Raw genomic sequence first — 15420 nt, forward strand, 5'->3', positions numbered from 1 at the left:
AGGTTGGGCAATCCTACTTCCGTAGTGATACTGCCTCGGAAACCCAAGGAGGGGTCGCTATGAGTCGGGTTTGACTCGACGGCACATAACAAGAACAACAGTGGTTAAAGCATTTGGCTGCCAACCCAAAGGTCAGCAGCTTGAACCCACCAATTGCTCTGGAGGAGAAAGATGAGGCAGTCTGCTTCTGCAAAGATTTATAGCCTTGGAAACCCTTTGGGGTTAAAAAAAAAAAAAAAAGGCCTACTTTGGCCTAAAAGGGTCACTGTGAGTCAGAATTGACTTGATGGCAGTGGATTTCGTTTTTGGTTTGGATCTTGAAATACTCTTTTTTTGATGATGAATGCAATGTCATTCCTCTTCAGTTTGTCATTCCTGGCATAGTAGACCATATCATTGTCTGATTCAGAAAGGCCAATTTTAGTCCATTTCAGCTCACTAATGTTTAAGGATGTCAATCTTTACATGTTCTGTTTCATTTTTAACAACTTCCAATTTTCCTAAATTCATACTTTGTACATTCCATGCTCGTTATTAATGGATGTTTGCAACTGTTTCTTCCCATTTTGAGTTGTGCCACAACAGCAAATGAAGATCCTAAGAGCTTTAATCCAGTCATGTCACTATGTTCATCTCGCTTTGAGGATGCAGCTCTTCCACTGTGGTATTTTGAGTGCCTTCCAGTGTGAGGAATGCATGTTCTGGCACTGTATCAGGCAGTGTTTCCTGGCTATTCATTAGGTTTTCGGTGGTCATTTGTATCAGAAGTGGACCTGGCCACTCTTAGTAGCAAGTAATGAACTATCCTCTCTATACATTTGCCTATTCTTGTCTTTTCATATAACTGAGGTAATACATGTGCTTTTGTGACTGACCTATTTCGCTCAACAAAATTGTCTTTAAGCTCTATCCATATTTTAGGATAAATCAAGACTTCATTTCTATTACTGTATGAGTAGTTTTCCATTCTGTATATGTACCATATTTTGTTTATCCATTTATCTATTGATGAGCACTTAGGTTCTTTCCACCTTTTTGACCGTAGTGAATAGTGCTGCAGTGAACATTGGCGTACAAGTATCTGTTTGAGTCTATTTTCCAGGTCAGGTCTTTTGGGTATATACCTAGCAGTGTGTTTTGGCCCTCTTATGCTGCTCTAACAGAAATACCACAATTTGATGACTTTAACAAACAGAGATTTATTCTCTTAAATTTTAGGAGGCTAGAAGTCCAAGTTCAAAGTGCCAGCTTTAGGGGCTTGGTGAAGGCCCAGGAGCTGGAGGTATCTCTTAACTCGGGCAGGTGCTGACTGCTGAGGCTGACACACTGAAGGTCGACAAGTAAAATGGCACAGTCTCAAGATTATTGGACAGCACAGTAGGCCACTAGTTCAAGTCCAGAAACAGTCCCAAGATTGGCAAACAACACGGCAGGCTGAATGAAGACTTGGCTAAATGCAGGATCCAAGCATGCCAAAAAGCTAGAGACCTTTCTCAGAGTTGCTGCTTATATACTGGAAGCAGATCATACCCCTGACGCAACTACTCAGCTGCTCACAGTAGTTCTCACCATGGAGTTGATTACTAGTCTTATCACAGGGAATAACTACATTGATCTGCTCAACCACTCAAAACCAGGCCCAGCCAAGTTGACATATAACCTTAACTACCATGGAAATGCTGGGCCATAGGGTAGTTCTATTTTTAGTTTTTTCAGGAAACACCATGCTTTTCCACAACAGCTTCTTATGGCCACATCCTCACCAACATTTATTATTTTATGTTTTGTTTAAATTTTAGCCATCTTAGTGAGAGTGAAATGATAAAATAGTTTTGATTTGCATCTCTCTGATGACTAATGATCTTGAGCATCTTTTCATGTGTTTGGTGGCCATTTGAGTGTCCTCTTTGGTGAAATGTCACTTCAAGTTCTTTGCCCATTTTATGATTGGGTTGTCTTTGTTTTGTTGTTGAAGTTTATATATATTTTTGTTATTAGATTCTTGTCAAGTATTTGGTTTCCATAGTTATTCTCCCAGTCATTAGCTTGTATTCTCAGGTTTTTTTTTTTTTTTTTGTAAAGTCTTAATGAACAAAAGTTTTTACTTATGTCATCCCATTTATTTATTTTATCTTTTCTTGTTGGTGCTTTTGTTATTTCATTAGATAATCCTTTGTTAAAAGCTGGGCTCAACAGTATTGTCCTATTTATGGTTTTAGTTTTACATTTAGGTCTTTAAAAACATTTGGATTTGTTTTTGTTTATGGTGTGCTGCATGGATCCTGTTTTATTCTTCTGCACGTGGGTATCCAGCTTGAAGAGACTCCTCTTTCTCCATCAAATTCTTTTAGGACCCTTGTCAAAAATCTGTTGACCTTAGGTTTGCATTTATTTCTGGACTCTCAGTTCTATTCCATTGGTCTGTGTGCCTGTTACTATACCAGTAATAGTCTGTCATAGTTACTGTAGCTGCATAGTGTGTCTCTTCACCTTTTTTTCCCCCACTGATATTTTATAATACCCTTTGACTTTCAGGAAATGACTTTTTTGATAACATAATCTGTCTACGCACATACTTTGAAAAAACCCAATATACTGCCATTATTTGTCATTTAAAAGAAAACCAAAAATAATTATAAAAATGCTGTTTCTACAAATAAGTGCTTGGACGTCACTACTATATAACCTGTCACTCCAGGTGTGGTTCATGAACCAGTAGCATTAGTATCACCTGGGAAGTCATTATGCAAACTCTCAGACTCCGCCCCCAATACGGAATCTGAATCTGCATTTTGACTGGCTCCTCAGATGATTTGTGTGTGTGTCTCAGTGCGTGAAGCACTGCTTTAGACGACAAAATGAAATAGTAAGATGCTTGTACCTTTGTGTAGAATCACTGCAAATATGGCAGCTACCAGTGCCGACTGATACAGGGTGTGTGTGTGGTGGCAACACAGGTACCACAGCATGCTAATAATGTGATTTGTGAAAACTGCTATTAGTAATATTTCAGGCAGAGCATGTGTCCTCTTTCCTCACATACATGTTACTTGCTTCTCTGTAAATTCAATGTATGTCAAAACTTTGGGTAAATACTTTGTGTTTATATATAAGATGGAATATATTTCTGGGTTCACTAAATTATAAACAGGTTTTCCGCTACAAAAGTGTCTTGTAGAACATTCAGAAGTTGTGCAAGAACAAGCATGGGCATTGAGATACCCACCATCCCTGGCTCCCACCCAGTGGATACCAGTGAGGTCTCAGTCACTCTGATAACCTCCCCAATGAAAGCTCCCACAAATTTCCAAAACAAGCAAACCAAAACCAAAACCACCTGGGGCATAAAGCTGCTACATGGAGAACTGTTGCCCTAAACTCACACGTGATAGAAGATGCTGGTCAGGAGTGCCTGTGACCAGCCTGAACCCTTTGGAGCAGGCATTGGCTAGGACGCCTCTTAAGTTGGTATGCATCAGCTGGAAGACTGAGTGAAGTTCCAAGCTATACCCTTCCTACCCCTCAACCCTGAGACTTTGCTGTGAAAAACCGGAAGATCATTACTGTCCTTTCCTCAGGGGATGCAGATGGAAAACCAGTGTCTAGTGTGTATTCACGTTCCGTTGGCTCACCTTCTAATCCATGTGATTTGCTGTAGTAGTCTTAACACCCCGGAGGTATTGTATTAGGAAAGTCTCCTGCAAAAGACTACTTTAAAATGTTGAAAAGCAAAGATGTTACCTTGAGGACTGATAAGTGCTTGACCCAAACCATGGTATTTTCAGTTGTCTCATACACATGTGTGTAAAAATGGTGTGGGGCAATGTCTGACCTCCTCTCACTTCACAAGGGCAGAGGAGGATCAAGATCAATGGCAGCCCAAGGCTGATTTCTGTAAGGCAGAGGTCCAACATGCCACCACCCTCCAATCTTTTTTTTTTTTTTTTTTTAACCAATTCTGATACCAGCCATCCCTCCCACGGCACTCTGGTTCTCTGCTGGGTTTGATAATTTGTTATGATGGCCATACAGATCTCACAGACAATGTTTACAATTATGGGGTTCATTAAGGAAGTAACATCATCAGAAACAACTTAGGATGCATTTCTTTGATTGTGTCAGCCTCTTCTCGACAGTACCTACAGGCACACTTTTCTGGCCCTTGACCTCTCGGTCCTGCCACCTCAGCCCAAAGGTGCTCAGCTCTATGAAGCTGAACTAGCTAGTATCGATGAACTAGCTCCACCAAGTTTCTGGAGGCCCACCACTCCACCAGTATGCCAGAGGCACTCAGCTTTCTCAGTCGTTGGTCCAGGAGGCCCACCACCCTGTCTTGTGCCGGTCTCTGGGTTCTGCGGTCTCTGCTGCCACTGTTTCTCTGCCGCTCCTTCTAGCCGTCTGGCCGCCTCTGTTGTCACAGTTGTCTCCTGGATTGAACTGGTTCAGCGCAGGGATCTCAGGCCCAAGGACACACTCCCCTCCTGGCTTCTTTCTTAATGACACTGAGATTCCCCCATTCCCGCCTCTGAGGTGGCTTAAAAGCCTAGTGGGATGGTAAAACTGGCCAGACTCCTCATTGGGGGTTTATACACCTTATTTCCATGGTCCTGATGCCACACGGGTGTCACACCCCTTACTTACATTATTAGCAAGCTATCCAGTCACGTTGGTGGGGCACAAGCACCTCATATTTGCATAGTCCTACCTAGTCATTTGGTGAGAGTCACAAGGACTATGGCTAGAAGAGCCATATTAAGTAATTCACTGTACCACAGTATGAAAGCTGGACAGTTAATAAAGAAGACGGAGGAAAAATTAATGTAGTTGAATGAATGGTGTCAGCGAAGGATATTGAATAATACTGTGGACTGTCAGAAGAACAGACACGTCTGTCATCAAAGAAGGACAGTCGGAATGCTCCTTAGAAGCAAGGATGGCAAGACTTTGTGTCACATGCTTTGGACATGGTACTGGGAAGGACCTGTCCCTGGAGAAGGACATCGTGCTTGGGAAAGTCGAGAGTCGGCAGAAAAAGAAGAACCTCAGTGAGAGGGACTGACACAGTGGCTGCACCAGTGGGCTCCGGCACGGCCATGGCTCCGACACGGCCATGACTGCGGCACGGCCATGACTACGGCACGGCCGTGACTGAGGATGGTGCAGGGCCAGCCAGGATCTCATCCTCTTGTACGCAGGGCCACTATGAGTGGGAACTGACTTGATGGCACTTAACAACAACCACAAAATTGAATAAGATTCAACATGAGTTAACTAAATACATACACAGTGATTATTCATAAAGCAGAGAAGGTTAAGGGACATTCATTTTATTTGAATTTGTAGTTTATAAAGCATTGTTTCGATACAGTAAATATTGCCACATACGATGATTTACGGGTAAAGATTATCTACTTATGTCCATCCTTGATTTCTTATCTCTGTCTTCAATATGTAATTTTGGTCATTGTTTTGAGAATTACTTTCTTTTAAGAATCCTGTATTAATGAAAATGGGATTAGAAGCTTTGATCTGGTTTCTATTTAAGAGTTCTGTGCAGGTAGGATGCTGTAGGCTATTGGTGCAGATGGCAGACCTAGGGAGTCTCCCTTTCTGTTGCTGGGTCAATGAAGAATTGCTGTTAGACTTTGTTAATGAACAGCTGTTCAACTTTGTCAGTGATTTCTTATAGGTTAGCCCCACACATTAACTAGGAAGTCATCACATTTATTAGAAACCTTAAAAAAGTACTCTTTTCCTTTCACCGAAAAGAGATGGTGAATGTCCCCATTATATGGATAACATTGATGAAAATGAGCCAGTTTATACCTTATTTCTTCTTCTTTCCTAGGTTTTAAAACGACCAGAATATTTTGGGAAGTTTGGTAAAATCCATAAAGTTGTCATCAATAATAGCACATCATACGCAGGCTCACAGGTAACTGATTATAAGGATCTTTGCCTTTCCTCCCTATGGTTTGGGCTTGACCTGGGCTCTTGAGCAGGAAGCCTTGCTTTCTGTGATTAGAAATCCTGAGGACCTAAGCAGTAGAGCCCTCTATTGGTGGAACAGAGAATTTTTGGTGCTTATTTGACTCTTCTATGACTTGAGTGGGATCTCTTATGGTGTAGTGCCTAAAGCATTTGACTGCTAACCAGAAGGGTGATGGTTCAAACCCACCAGCCATGCCTCGGAAGGAAGATGGGGCAATTACTTCTATAGTGATACTTCCTTGAAAACTTAAGGAGGAGGGGTCGCTATGAGTTGAAATTGTGACAACGGCATATTACAACAACAGGACTTAAGTAAAGGGATAGTAATAAGAGGGAAAGGAGTAAGACAAAGGTTTAGTGATGGGGTGAACAGGAGGGGGAGTTGAGTCTGTTATCAGACAATCTAATATAATTAGTGAGTCCTAATCATTAACAACAACAACAATAACAAATCATTAATAGTCTCAGATATTGAAAACTTAACAGAGCATCTTTGCGCGCTCTGTGTGTGTGTATGTATATGTGTATATGTGTGTGTGTGTGTGTGTGTATTGTTGTTGTTGTTGTTGTTGTTACATGCTGTCGAGTCAGACCCGACTCATAGCGACCCCTCCTTGGGTTTCCGAGGCGATATCATTCTGGAAGTAGATTGCCCCACCTTTCTTCTGAGGAGTGGCTGGTGGGTTTGAACCGCCAACCTTCTGGTTAGCAGTCAAGTACCTTAGGCAGTATGCCACCAGAGCTCCCACTTAAGTCATAGCTCTGGAATAGCGTAGTGCCTAAGTCACTTTACTGCTAACCTGAAGGCTGGTGGTTCAAACCCACCAGGTATGGGAGCTCTGGTATAGTGTAGTGCCTAAGGCACTTGACTGCTAACCAGAAGTCTGGCGTTTCAAACCCACCAGCCACTCCTCGGAAGGAAGGTGAGGCAATCTATTTCCAGAGTGATACTGCCTCGGAAACCCAAGGAGGGGTCGCTATGAGTTGGCTCCAACTCAACGGCAGTGAGTTTGGTTTTTTGGTGTGTGTATGTATATATATGTATATGTGTGTGTGTGTCCTTGATTTCTTATCTCTGTCTTCATTATGTTTTTTATATATATTATATTTATACACACACACGCACACATACATGTGTATATATCTTTGCTGATACTAGCACATAGAATAGTTCTGTAGATGGCATTTATTTTGGGAGACCATAATTTGGCACAGTCTTAAAATCTTACTTTATTAAATATATATTTCAATTTTTTTCTTATAACCTTTATGAGCCTGTCAGTTGACCTCCTAAAGAAATAAATGCCAAGCCAAAGAAGGTATTTATTCATATATGTTATACCAAAACCAGAAAATCAGATAAACTTCTTTAGCATGATTTTTTTAAAAAGGTGGTAGTATATACTGTTTTCATATATGTTATACCAAAACCAGAAAATCAGATAAACTTCTTTAGCATGTTTTTTTTTAAAAGGTGGTAGTATATACTGTTTAACCAAAACCACTGCTACTTCTAATTGTTATTAATGATAGTGGTAATAAAGGTCTGTGGAATTCCTTCAGCAGGTTGCAGAAGAGCCCCCCCCCCCCCCCCCAAGTATTTACACATTTTGAAACTAACAATCGAATGGGATGTTTTTACTTTAGGGTCCAAGTGCCAGTGCTTATGTAACCTATATCCGGTCAGAAGATGCTCTCAGAGCCATACAGTGTGTCAACAACGTGGTGGTAGATGGCAGAACACTTAAGGTAACATGGTCCTCTTGATTTCTGGGGGGTGGGTGGGAGATGAGAGATAGCAACTAGACAAGAGGCTGACACTTACATATTTTGAAGACATTTGAAGATTGCTTCTTAAGCACTCATACCAGTCTACATATCTTGTGAAAATGGAACCAGTATTCTTCTCATCAGAAATAGGCAATGGTTCTGCTTTGTTCTCCAGATATATCTGAACACTGTTGATTCTAGTTTAAGTGAAAGATTCCACTAGGCTGTTTTATGTAAATGCAAGAAAGACAGCATCAGTCGGAAAAGGAATTTGCCTTCTTAGGTGCCCTAAACAGTTGCAACACGGAATAGATTTTGTCTGGATTTTCCCCCAGGTGCTCAAGTCCAGAAACCATGACTGAGTGCTTTCCTTAGCTCTTCCAGATGAGCCTCATCTTGACCGAGCCCTCCCAGCAGTGGTCCAGTCTCCAGTGTTCGCAGCCACGCTCCCGTTTTGTCATGTCGGCACTTTGTAGTCAGTGAGGAGCAAACACTGGAAATTCTGATGGTGGTGTCTGCTCACATTTTCAGTCCTTCTCTCCTTCCTTCCTCTTCCTGCAGGCATCTCTAGGTACAACAAAATATTGCAGTTACTTCTTAAAGAATATGCAGTGCCCAAAGCCCGACTGCATGTATCTACATGAATTGGGGGATGAGGCGGCCAGCTTCACAAAAGAGGAAATGCAGGTAGTAAAGTAATGTGAATTATCAACTTTGTAGAAAAGGAAGTACTTTTTCTTTATAAGTTAAAATTACACAAGCAAATCTAAAGGTTTTTTCAAACTGGTATTACTTTAAAGTGGTATTTTCCAAACAAAGTATTCCATGCATTATTATATTATTATAACAAAAGAGGGTCTGTGTCTGAAATGCTCGAGTCAGTGAACTTACCAGGTTTCTTTGGTGTAGGTTTCTACTCGGAGTTTCTTGTGGACTAATCCCTACCCACAGGCTAATACACAGCCGAGAGGGGCGTGTATAGTACCCTGTACAGCCATCACTTACAGACCACGGAAAACACTTCAGGAGATGCTACTTTAATAGAGATGTCAGCAAAATGGGAGCTCACAGGGACATTGTAATTCTTAGTTGGGTTTCTACCTCTTCTTTACTCTTCCCAGAGCATATTGTAAAATGCTGTTCTATCAGGTGATGATGATGATGTGCTAACATTTTAAAAAACAATTCTTCCCATGAAAGTGCCACCAAGTCAGTATCCTGTCAGGGTGAACTGAAAGTGTACTGTCCTTTGTTCTTTTTTACATTTCCTCTTCTCCTGTCTCCTTTCAATTTGTAGTATAAACATGCCTTTACAAGTAAAATGTTGACCACACGGCATTTTAAATGACGACTGTACCAAGGCACAATGCTGCCCTTCCCTATTGTAGATGAGGACTTCCGATTGTTGCTGTGGACTTGTGCAGGAGTACTTCTCACTTGGAAGGTGGGGGGCATTCATTGCTACCTTTCATTCTCCAGGTCCAACTAGAGAAAGTCTGGTAGGGGCTCCTCTAACAGCAACGTGTTCAGTCCCCTGAAAGCTGACCTTTTTTGACTCAGAGGTGCTGCAGACTAAATCCCATTATGATAAACACACTCAAGTTCCTTGACAGTGATGTCTCTGTCATCCAAGACAGTGTTAGAATGAGGTCCTTTGATAGAGATTTTCTTATTTATTCAGTAACTGCTTGTTGATCTTTTTTTTTTTCTTTTAAATGAAATCTAAATTTCACACTTGACATTTAACTGGTAGAGAATATGTTATACTCATAAGCACTGTTACAGTGCAGATTTCTGTCTCTCAGAAAATTTCCAAACCCCAGTTGATCTCATTTTATGCATTATTGAGCAATGAAAGAAATTAGATGGACAGTCCCTTGTAACTTGTAATGGGATTTAACCTGTGTCTTAGGAACTGCCCCAGTAAGGATCATTTGAATGTCAGTTTGAGCTTTTTGTGACTAGTGAAAGCCATGACATCTCCTGAACTATAGATTGCAGAAAAAATTTCCAAAAAAAGTCCATGTTTTAAAGATGTAAATTTCACATCTGACTGTATTTTTTTCTTAATAATTTAAATTCCTCTCATAGTGTTGTTCTGAATTCATCTGACTCTTCTTGAAACCAAAACCAAACCAGGCTCACTGCCCTCAAGTTGGATCCTACTCATAGCAAGGCCTCCATGGGTTTCCAAGTCAGTATCACTACGGAAGTAGGTTGCCCAGTCTTCCTTCCAAGGAATGGCTGGTGGGTTTGAACCATCAGCCTTCTGGTTAGCAGTCAAATGCCTTAGGCACTGAGTTTAAAATCACTTTGAAAGGGAATTTCTTCGTTAAAACACTTCCTTAGTGTGCAAAAGAAATTTGAATAAATTCTGTCATAGCAAAAATCAGAAGCTCTTATCTTGTCACTGCATAACTCAGAATGTCGTACTATGTGACTCGGTCTCATGGAAACACACAGGGTCTTGGAATAGGGGACGATGATGCATTGTGCTGTGTACGATACAGTGGCGCTCAAATGATAACGTCCTTGTTCGTATTGTTTTGTTTTTGTTCTCTTTTGGTTTTGCCATAGCACCTTTTTTGGCCACGATTTTTACATAATTAACACCCCTAACGGTAAGTGAAAATGTAATCAGTCTGTCATTCCAGTCATGACATACAGTTATGATACACATGCAGATAAACAAAAGGTTATTCAGAGTAATTTCTTTGTCATTTATTTTGAGGTATAACTGCCTTCCACAGTCAGTCTTTGTCTATTTTCTCCTTTAATGTTTGTGACGTGGCCTTCTGACATACAGCTACCTAAATACAGTAAATAGCATATTATCTTACTGTGCCTAGGCAAGGGCCAGCAATCTTGGTCACAACTACTCAGTCAGCTGTTGCAGCCGTATGTGAACGAATGTTCATGGCTGTGTCCCAGTAATGGGTTGTTTACAAAAACAAGTGGCTGTCAGGACTTGGGGAGTAGGATAAATTGCTAACCTCTGGTCTAGAGTTTAAAATACATGAATTTTTATTTTATTCTTGTTAACAAAGAGGAAAGAAGAGAGTGAAAGTAAATTAATGAGATTTTTACTTTGTGTCAGACAGGGTAAGGAGAAGCATGGTAAAGTTCTTCACCTGTGTGTAACTTACGAAACTGTTTTTGGGGTGATCTTCAATAATTCAGTACTGCCTCTTAGAAAGAGACTTCATGCTTTAGATGTGGTGGAAGTGAGTTTAAAATGGACTGGTTTTTTTTAGCTAGTAAAAATGTTCTCTTCATATGATTTTCTACACAATAAAGCTTGTTGATGAAATACCTTTTTTAATTCTTGGAACATACATTGAGTTCTGTTGGAAGATTTTCATTGGTCTAGGAGTTTTGTGAAAGAGTGTGCTCACGGGTTCTGTGATGCCGTGGTGGCACTTGGGACCTTTAATAATTCAGAAAGTAGTTCAGTATTTGATAGCAGCTATTTTGTGACTCCCACTGCAGTTTTCATTCCTTCTTTTATTAGGCAGGTAAACACCAAGAATATGAACAGAAGCTGCTGCAAGAATTATATAAATTAAATCCCAATTTTCTTCAGCTGTCCACGGGTTCAGTTGACAAGAATAAGAACAAAGTGACACCACTGCAGAGGTACGACACGTAAGTACTGCTGCTCGTGTGGTCAGACACCCTAACCCTGTATCAGCCTCCCGCTTGGCTCCGTGTCTTTGCCATGCAGAAGCCTGTGCAGGAAATCTTGAGTCACAATTCCTGGGTTTGGATATTCATTCTTTGCATGCCCTCCCTGGTGACATTTAAGACAAACCTGTGATGGCCTCACCTTGTTCAGTGACTTGTAACTACCCTGAGCCCCGAGAACCCTGTGCTTGTTAAAATGGAAGTTAAGGCATGTTAGATGTTAATGGGTTCTTGTCACCTCATTACCATTTCACCTGATGCACTGAGGGGACAAGGTAAGGAAGGGTGGAAGTTCACAGAAGCTTTGGATGTTGGTGACACAGAGCTATCTCAGAAATCACTGAAGTCTTATCTACTGTGAGTGGGGAGGGCACCCCATGTTCAGAATCTAACCTCCATGGGTTTATGTAGACCTGTATTATATCAGGGTTTAAACATATTTGTAGCTCTAATTACTGAATGTTGTTCTGATATAGTGATCTTCATATATTTGATTAGGGTCTAAAATGATGTAATTAATAGAAACACTCATTTTGGGATTGTATTTGATCCTGAATGTTCTTAAAGTTTGATGCTGTAAGATCTTTGTTCTGTTTATTTTTAATTTGGTAACTTTGACTTCTATACAAATGATTTTAAAAAAAATAGGTGTAATTAATTTAGGTATGTTGATTATCTTGTTTATTTTTAATTCCAAAATTAAATTAAGTGATACTTTAATGTCTGTGTGTCAGATATGATAGCTAGTGGTGTGTTTAGCACTAAAGAAACATACGAACCATTTTCAGATGCACTAATAATAACTGCATGGATTATTGTCAGTGAATTTCTTCAAAAAACATATTCTTGTATTGAAAGTTTTGAAGTCTTTAAGTTTATTTCCTCTGATAGTAAACATTATTTAAATATTAGATTGTTTTAATTTAAATATTCATTTCTTATTTATGCATACACACTCAAACACCTATATATACACATATGTTATATATACAGTTGTGTGCTGTGTAAAGTCTGTTTGGGTAATGTCTGACTGCATAGACATCTGTGGTCTGAACCCCTGTAAAGCCCATTACATTAAAAATTCAACGTACTTACAATGGTTCATAATAACAAAAAAACACTACTTTTTGCACGTCAAGCAATTAGTATTATTTCTACTGTATTAGTATGTCAAAGATGTAGTGTATCTGGAATTGTTCCTTTAATGTTTTTTTTTAATGCATAGAAAGATACACTATATACTAAGATAAACATTTAACTGACATTAGATACGAAGAGTACCTAACACTTCTGACTTATACACAAATTTGACTTTCAGACAAATTTAGGAATAGAACTCATTTGTAATCCAGGGACTGCCTGTATGTAATACAGTGTGTGTACACCATCCAAATCACATAACATCCTGTTTCGCAGAATGAAGCATAGACTAAGAGATGCATGACTGTAAATGTATGTGATAGGCCACAGAGCAAAACATAAAATTATTGTGTAGTAGAAGTCGTGGAATTTGTTTATATCAAAGCTAAGAATAAAATCTAAGTCCATATGAAAATCTTTTGAATTCACAGGCTTTTGACCCCTTCCTGGAGTGTTTCTGTACCCACCCTTCCTGTGTCTGTGTATCTGTGGGGGCCACATACCTTACGTCATATTGGTTGCCAACTTTGTAGACCTTGGCATAAGAATGGGAGTATTGTAATAAATGTGTATTTCGGATGCTTTTAACATTTATACATACCATTGTTTTCATTTTAAAAATTGTCATTCTAATTAAAGTCATACTCTGGGTTGATAATCCTTAGAGAATGCAGAGCAGAAATTTGTATTGTAGACTATCTCTTTGAGATGACACTTGTTATTTTCTGAATATAAAAGTAACAGGTTTTAATTGAAGCTAATTTAAAAAGTTCTTGAAAGCATACGGAAGGAAATAAATACTGTATGTGACCTCAGTACCCAGAAGTTTGCACTGAAAATGATTGGTGTATTTTCCTTGCAGTGTGGATTTCCTTGTAGTCTTTTCTTCTTGTGAACATACACGTAGCTCTTGGCTTACAGCGGGATTCTATTCAGATGGCTCTGTTGAGTAGGTTCTGATGTAAATCAAATGCCTCTTTTTTTTTCCTTTCGGTTTTCATTATTATTGCCTTTTAATATCAGTATCTTTATAAATAGGATCTCTCTTTTGTCTTTGGAGATGGGAAATATTACATATAAACATCAACAAATTATGTGCTGCAGAACTGTATGTAATACAGCCAGTCCCCAGATTACTGAGTATATTTTCTATGCATAAATAGCATTAAAGAAACACTTGCACATATACTCAAGCATCTTTAACATAATAATACAATAGTGATAATTATGTTTTGATGCCTGTCACAAGTAGTGCCCATTTATTATTATAAACCATTGTATGTACCTCAGATTTTTAATATAATAGGCTTTACAAGGGGCAATTGGTTCATAACTGCATATAAGTTGGACGTTCATAACCTGGGGACTGCATGTACATGTTCGCAACGATAAGATGTGCAACAAGCAGAAAGCACTTGTAAGTGCTCAAGAATGAGTCTGAACTCGGGGACTACCTGTATATACACACAAAGGACATTGCTTTGTTACATTTTAAAACTTAATATTCATATGAATATTTTCCCATGTCGTGAAAACATAATTTTTGATGGCTATGTCGCATTCCTTTACATACGAATATTTCAAATAAATTAATCTGCTGTTGTTAAAACACTGTGATTAATGTTTTTTCATATAAAAGTTTTTGTTTTAGCTTTGATTGTTCCTAGATGTAGGATGAAAGAATATCTATTTCTTTGAATTTTGAGTACTTTTTCTCCTTCATATTTGCTAAGTTGATAAACAAATATGCTGTCCTGTTTTCATTTCTATTTGATTAGTAGAGTGAACTCTGCATTGTGAATTCCCTGTGTTTTGTTCTCCATGTTTTGTGTTTATCTCTTCTTTCAGGTTTGTAAGAATTTCTTTGTATGTTAAGGTATTTTGCCTATGTAATACATGACGCAGATTTTTCTCATTTCACTTTGTGTCTTTTAATTTTATAAATGATATGTTTCAGCATGAATAAGGGCAGTTTTATGTGGTTAAAAATGTCCATCGTTTCCTTTATTTTTATCCTTTTTATGGTTAGAGAGTCAGACCTTCTCTACCCAAAGACCAACCAGATAACTAATTACCTATGCGTGTTTTTTGTTTTATGTCTTTGCAGTTGGAATCGGTTTGTTTTGGCTATTAACTATGTAAATGTTGTAGGTATATGGAGTTCTACCTTTCCCCAACTACGCAACCAATTATTTGTGATTCAAACTACATTAAATTTAAACATCAGTTTTGGCAGAATCTGTGTTGAACAACATCTAACCCTGCCACGCCTCTTAGGAAGGCGGTCTCTGTCTTTTTCCTCTCGGACAGCACGGGGCCTTCCACTGCCACCTCTGACTCTTGAGGACCCTTCCTAAGAATTAGAGAATGGCGGTTTAAGAGCAGTGCTGGCGGCCATCCTTGTCTCAGTCTCACTCTCGTGGGAATTGCTGTGTCTGTGGTGCTTTGCTCACTTCTTAAAAGGAGGATTTTTGGTATTTTATTGGAGATAAATCTTTTTAATCACATTATGAAAATACCTTATTTTTCCTAATTTATTGAGTTTTTTTCCTTTAAACTAGAGATGAATATTGGAATTCATCCAATGTCTTTTCAGCTTTTATAATAAGTGTTTAGCTGTTCTTTATTTTTTTAAATCAGTTTTTAATAGATTATTTCCTAATATTATTTCGAGTTTGCCTTCACTACAGAGTATAGTCAGGTGATCCACAGAGCATATTTCTAACTGTTCCCATAGCAGGAATGAGTCTCCTAGGCGCCACAAGGTGGAGAGTGGTTATGACTGGATACTGTGGCTCAGTCACACAACCTGTTATTGAGGGAACCAAGATGTTC

At 39.1% G+C, this 15420-nt stretch overlaps 1 protein-coding gene across 1 annotated transcript in view; it reads left to right on the forward strand.

The window, feature by feature from the left end:
- Positions 1 to 15420, forward strand: part of CNOT4 (CCR4-NOT transcription complex subunit 4) — an 81556-nt gene that overhangs the window by 21172 nt on the left and 44964 nt on the right. The window contains exons 3-6 of the mRNA XM_007952900.2: positions 5849 to 5935; positions 7639 to 7740; positions 8323 to 8448; positions 11273 to 11406. Of these exons, the coding sequence (XP_007951091.1) occupies positions 5849 to 5935; positions 7639 to 7740; positions 8323 to 8448; positions 11273 to 11406 (449 nt within the window). The remainder of the gene's footprint in view (positions 1 to 5848; positions 5936 to 7638; positions 7741 to 8322; positions 8449 to 11272; positions 11407 to 15420) is intronic.

Source organism: Orycteropus afer, unplaced genomic scaffold (assembly GCF_000298275.1).
Source record: "Orycteropus afer afer isolate SDZICR_OR568_19922 unplaced genomic scaffold, OryAfe1.0 scaffold00365, whole genome shotgun sequence".
NCBI lineage: Eukaryota > Metazoa > Chordata > Mammalia > Tubulidentata > Orycteropodidae > Orycteropus > Orycteropus afer.